Source organism: Humulus lupulus, chromosome 6 (genome assembly GCF_963169125.1).
Source record: "Humulus lupulus chromosome 6, drHumLupu1.1, whole genome shotgun sequence".
NCBI lineage: Eukaryota > Viridiplantae > Streptophyta > Magnoliopsida > Rosales > Cannabaceae > Humulus > Humulus lupulus.
The window spans coordinates 20,949,990-20,955,867 of NC_084798.1; the positions used below are offsets into that span (position 1 = coordinate 20,949,990).

Below are 5,878 nucleotides of genomic sequence, written 5' to 3' on the forward strand. Positions count from 1 at the left end.
TATTATTTTATTGTGTTCAGTCGATTTCGGTTTTATTGGTCGGTTCACCCAAAATTTCCAAACCGACCGAACAGTGGCGGTTTGCACCGTCGGCGATTTTTTCGATTTTCGGTTTAAACGGTTTTGATTTTTTCGGTGTTCGGTAGGTCGGTGTACACGATTTTTTCAGTTTTTCGGATTTTATACTCAGCCCTAGATACAATAATAAAGATGCCTCATAATTAGTAATTATTTTTTAACTAACCCAACAACAGGATTAGAATTGCATTGGATCCAAGTTGCAGAATTAATTATCACTAATAATTAAATATTACAAGAATTAACAAGTGTATAATTTTGCAGTTGGGCTTTGTAGTGGTAGAGTTTAATTGGAGTAGATACTTACGTTAATTATAAATATGAATAGAAACGGGTGATGGAAATGGATTTTAGTTTGGTGTGGTTCCAAATCACTCACGTCTAAACTAAAACCCCTCTCCAGTCCAAAAACACAAAAGCTTCATCCTTTAAGCTCTCTCACTCACCAAACGCTGAGTGAGAAAAAGGGTAGTAGCTCCACAAAGTCTTCTTCAATGGAGCTCCACAGAGCCACTGCTTTGTCATGGGCTCACACCATCTCTACCAGTCTTCACGTTCCTCAACCCCTTCTGGTTTGTACACTACTGCCCATCTCTTATTTTCCTTCTTTACAAAATGATGTGTTTTCTTTGCTCACAAAATTGTCTTTTTTTCTTTTTCGTAAGAGGTTTGAGACCACGAGACTGAGGGTTTGTTGCACCTCTGATCAAACCAAGGTTCGTTCTTCAAAGCTAGAATGTCTACTATATACTCAAAATCATAAACTTTCAGTTGTCTTTTTAGAAAATAAAAAAAATGGTTCGTTCTTCTTTGGTCATTATATTGTTTATGATATCATAATTAGGCAAGGGATAAGCTATGATTGGTACTTGTGCTCTCTTAATGGGTCATGATAATATTTTTTTCCATTTTTTATGATAAATCAAAAACAGAAAAACAAAAACAAAAAAAGAGGCCCACAACATTGATTAGTTAAACTTATCTTCACAAACAAAATTGAAAAAAAAAATCATGTTTTTGTATTATCCAAAACCCCAAAACCAATTATTGTGCATTCCTCCTCCTCTCTTTCTTTGTTTCCATGGTCACTGCTCATCCTATCATCACATCTAGATTTATATACTTTTTTTCATTGCATATTTGTTGTTTCATTAAAATTTACTTGTACAACAATATTGCTTTCTCACTTTTTATTATTTAAATAGTTATATAGGAATGAGAGAAGTTTCATATGGTTGATTAATTGGGAATAGCAACTTTTGGATCTATTAATTCTGATATTGAAACTTTTGCAACTTTATGGACTTGTTGTATTTTGAAATTGGTTTGACAGCATCATATTCATACCAACTCGCATAGTTTGAAATGTATAGATAATTCTAAATGCAAGTTTTATTGATATATTATTACTGTACTGGGTAATCAGAAAGAGTATGAGCTAGGCTAGTTTCTGTTTTTACATTATTGACTTCAATTATATTGTGAGACTAGCAACCAATCACAATTTCAATTTTTAAAATTCAAAAACTATAAATAATGAGGACAACAAATCACATTTTTAGAAACACTTAATTCAATTGAAGTAGTTTTTCAATCACAAATCATTCAAGCCCTGAGAATGTCAAACACAAGCTCACACATATTGATCATTGTTATTTTGTTGCCTTTGACAGCATGAAAGATTTATTATTGATTAGTTTTAGGTTCTTTGTAGGAAAATAAGATGACTGTATCCATTACAGGAGCTACAGGGTTTATAGGTAAAAGATTGGTCCAAAGGCTTCAAGCAGGTTATACTCTCTCCATTCTCATGATTACAAATATATTAAAACCTCATTTTACTCTGCTTCTGCTCTTAATAGTGTAGGGATATTTTGTTGCATCAAATGTAAATGTGTACTGTTATTTGTTGTTATGATATTCTTTCATGTTATTTGATATTGGAATATAATGGTTATCTATTGCCACATCAAACTGATATCATCCTCATCCTAATTCCAAAGCCTCTGGATTATTAATAACAATTATTATCATTTTCTTTGGGCTTAAAAGAGCTGGTGCTTGTCTTAATTTGGACCTCTAAGCATCTGTTACACTGATATATGTAAACAAATAGACAACATATTTTTTTCTTTATTTGTCTGTTCATATGATCAATGTGCACATTGGGCGCTTAGTTTCCTTATCTCACAGTTCATACTGACAACTCCTGATTGCTCGGGATTATTTGATTTATTCTTTATCAAGACTAGTTGCTAAATGCTTACTATAAACTAAAAATTTAGATCCCATATGTTTCCACTGCCTTCCTGCATTTTAGCTTCATAATATTATGACTATATACAGTTAAACTTACTTTCAATTTTCTTTTGATCACTGTGAAATGCAGATAATCATGCTGTTCGTGTCTTGACACGATCTAGATCTAAAGCTGAGTCGATTTTTCCGGGTAAGAAGGTAGTGAATGATTGATATTGTTTTCCCAAATGCTTGCATTGAGATAATTATTTGCCGCAAATAGCGAATGCTTATAAGTTTCTTGCACACCCTCTCTCAAGGAAGAAGAATGGGTTGAGGAAACAAAATAACATTCTATTTACATGTTTTCAAGTGTTTAAAACTTAAAAGTGTAAATTATAATTTCTTGCTGTTTTTTTTTCTTTTTCTTAAAGGTTGCATTTGGCACTGAACATTTCTTTGGCTTTTGTAGCTAGGGACTTTCCAGGTATCAGGATTGCAGAGGAGATAGAGTGGAAAGACTGCATTCAAGGTTCAGATGGTGTTGTAAACTTGGCTGGATTGCCTATAAGTACAAGATGGTCTTCTGAAGTTAGTATCACTATCATGTGTTAACTGAAATTTGTACTTTCATGTTGTTCCACTTTAACCTTATTTTTTAAGTTCATACAAGCAGTCACTGGTGAATTCAGCAATAATTCACAACACTGAAAATATACAATCTTATCTCAGACCTAGTTCAGTTAAGTAGAAACTTCTTACAAATGAAGCTAGAATAGTGAATAAAGCCATGTTTTTGGATGTCATGATTTGTCTGCTGGGATACAATACAAGTAATTTCCCATTATATCTCTGGTCTCCTTTACATCAATAACAGCTCTAGATATATCTAGTTGAGAAAGAACTATGTACTGCTCATTGTGAAACCAATTATATTTATCAATTTCTTATTGTTTTGTAGATAAAGAAGGAGATCAAGACAAGTAGGATTGGTGTTACATCAAAAGTAAGCAATTATACGCTTAGCATTCTCACTCAGAAACTGAAAATCCAGTTTTCCATGTTTGTGAAAAAATATTACTATGTTCGGTAGAAAAAAAGACAGAATATTACTATATTCATACGTGATAAGAATAAATATATTTCTGGTACTTTGTCTAACTATTTTAAACAATTGCAAAGATCGTAGAATTGATAAATGGTTCGCCAGACGGAGTTCGACCTACGGTTTTGGTTAGTGCTACAGCTGTTGGTTACTATGGTCCGTTCCTATCACCAAAGTCTTGTATTCTTTTTCTTTACTTTAGAAGCGCTGATAAGAACGCTTGTATTTCATACATTTTAGCTGCTTTGGGGGTTGAACTGATGTTTATCTGCAAAAAATTATGAAAATTAGTTGTGATTTGCACATTCTAGTTGAGAATTACGCTCCTATATTTGTGTACTTACCATATGTTTGCTCTGTTCTTATACTCAGGTACTAGTGAGAGACAAGTATCTGATGAAACGAGCCCATCAGGAAATGATTACTTGGCTGAGGTATTCAAAGTTTTCTATTTTAATATTTTAATGAACCATAATACTATATGAACGACAACTTTTTTCTGCTGTATTATTTCAATTAAAAAAAGCTATGAATTGTTTTTGGGAAACAATACTCACTTGACTTTTGCTGTTTTTCAAGAGTGGGAGTTTCTGTTTTGTTTCCAGGGGTGGTTGTTGTTGGCTACTTGCTGCTTCTTTAAATGCTTATCATCTTATGGAACAAAAATATTGGACATATTTGTTGAACAAAGATCATACATGTTTTGCTAGGTGCATTCCTCAGCAACCAATGCAAAGAGAATCATATTCATACAGCCTAAAGCCTTGTTCATCTCATAGTAGAAAGTATTTTTTAGGAATACCTATGCTTGTGGACAACAAAAAATACCCAATGCATGCAGTTTACTGTATCAGATATAAATGTCACAACTTTCTAATCATAAAATAGTTTAAGTCACTATCTACCTATGCTTTTGTATACACACTCAATTATCATATTTACCGAAGAATATGTATATATTAACTACTAGCAATCTTTGCCACAATATTTCGCCTTCTTTTTAACTAACATGCAAGTCTTTCCAGGTTTGTAGAGAATGGGAAGGAACTGCTCTTAAAGTAAATAAGGATGTTAGGTTAGCTCTGATTCGAATTGGTGTTGTTCTTGGGAAAGATGGTGGTGCTTTAGGTATGACTTTTTTTAAATCCTAAATTAAATTAGTGTTCTTGAATCAATGTAGTAATTAAGACTTGATCTAAAATAAAAAAGTACTTATTAAGACTTGGCTTACAAGTTATAAAATTGAGACAGTCAAATTGAGTTGCACAAATTTTAACATTTTCTTGTGGGGAGACCTGTGAAACTTGACTTAATACTTAGTAGAATCAGGACATGTTTTTGCCCAAGAAAGTAACATTTAAAAAGATTTTGTTGTTATAAGATCGCTCTGAGAAAACTTATTTCATGTATCTTTGCAGCTAAAATGATACCTCTATTCAAGATGTTTGCTGGTGGACCTTTGGGCTCTGGAAACCAATGGTATACTCTTGTCAGTTATGACACTAAACTTATTCTTCCAATTTCAGCTGTCACTTGAACACTTTAAAGTGAAGAGAGAAACATGGAATGTGAACCATTTTCATTCTCTTTTCAAATTCGCTTTCAATGATTCCCAAAGATTGACTGTTTGATAGTTGTGTAGGTTTTCATGGATTCATCTGGATGACATAGTAAACCTAATATATGAAGCTCTAACCAATCCATCTTATCAAGGTAAAGGGTTCTTTCTAAATCAATCAGAATGAATGTACGTTAGTCTTTAGAACATATCAGCAATGGAACTAAGCTTTTGCTAACTAAATCTCAGGAGTGATAAACGGAACAGCTCCAAATCCTGTTCGCCTGTCGGAAATGTGTGATCATCTGGGGAATGTGATGGGCAGACCTTCATGGCTGCCAGTTCCCGACTTTGCGCTCAAAGCAGTCCTTGGAGAAGGTGCTGCTGTGGTGAGGATTTCGTAACATTTCCTTTTCATTCACTCATTCATTTTCTTTATCATATAAATGTACAAAAAGCTTAATCAATTTAATGCAGGTTCTTGAAGGACAAAGGGTGGTTCCAGCTAAAGCCAGGGAGTTGGGATTCTCCTTCAAGTATTCATACATAAAAGATGCACTCAAAGCCATTCTTTCATAGAATGAAAAGGAAAATGTACAAATATTTTACTAAGGCAAAATTCATGTTCTTGATTCTTTTTGTTATGAGGGTTATCTTGATATTACTAGTGGACAGATCAAAGTGAGGATTTTTGGCTGTATTGGTAGTACTTAGAAATTAGTTCTTGACAATGTGACCTGTGATATATTTGCTACCGAGAATACATTTCTTCTATAGAAAATAAATTATTCTCAAATAATGGTTAGGTGTTGTACAAGAAATCAAAGTGTAATTTGAGCTAAATGCCACTTTTTCTTTAACCAAAAGTTTGATATTATAAGGGACATTTGCGGCATTAA

General features: G+C 33.2%; 1 protein-coding gene across 2 annotated transcripts; it reads left to right on the forward strand.

Moving 5' to 3' along the window:
- Positions 1–298: 298 nt before the first annotated feature.
- On the forward strand, positions 299–5,878 carry LOC133781835 (epimerase family protein SDR39U1 homolog, chloroplastic). Of its 2 annotated transcripts, XM_062220928.1 has the most exons (13): positions 299–650; positions 744–794; positions 1,793–1,868; positions 2,468–2,527; positions 2,789–2,907; positions 3,278–3,322; positions 3,499–3,577; positions 3,794–3,855; positions 4,447–4,549; positions 4,840–4,900; positions 5,064–5,134; positions 5,229–5,368; positions 5,457–5,878. In XM_062220928.1, the coding sequence occupies exons 1-13, from the start codon at positions 573–575 to the stop codon at positions 5,556–5,558; spliced, it is 1,047 nt and encodes a 348-aa protein (XP_062076912.1). In that variant the 5' UTR covers positions 299–572; the 3' UTR covers positions 5,559–5,878. The 2 variants fall into 2 exon arrangements, with proteins under 2 accessions (XP_062076912.1, XP_062076913.1); XM_062220929.1 differs by lacking the exon at positions 299–650 and having other exon boundaries at positions 761–794; positions 1,782–1,868.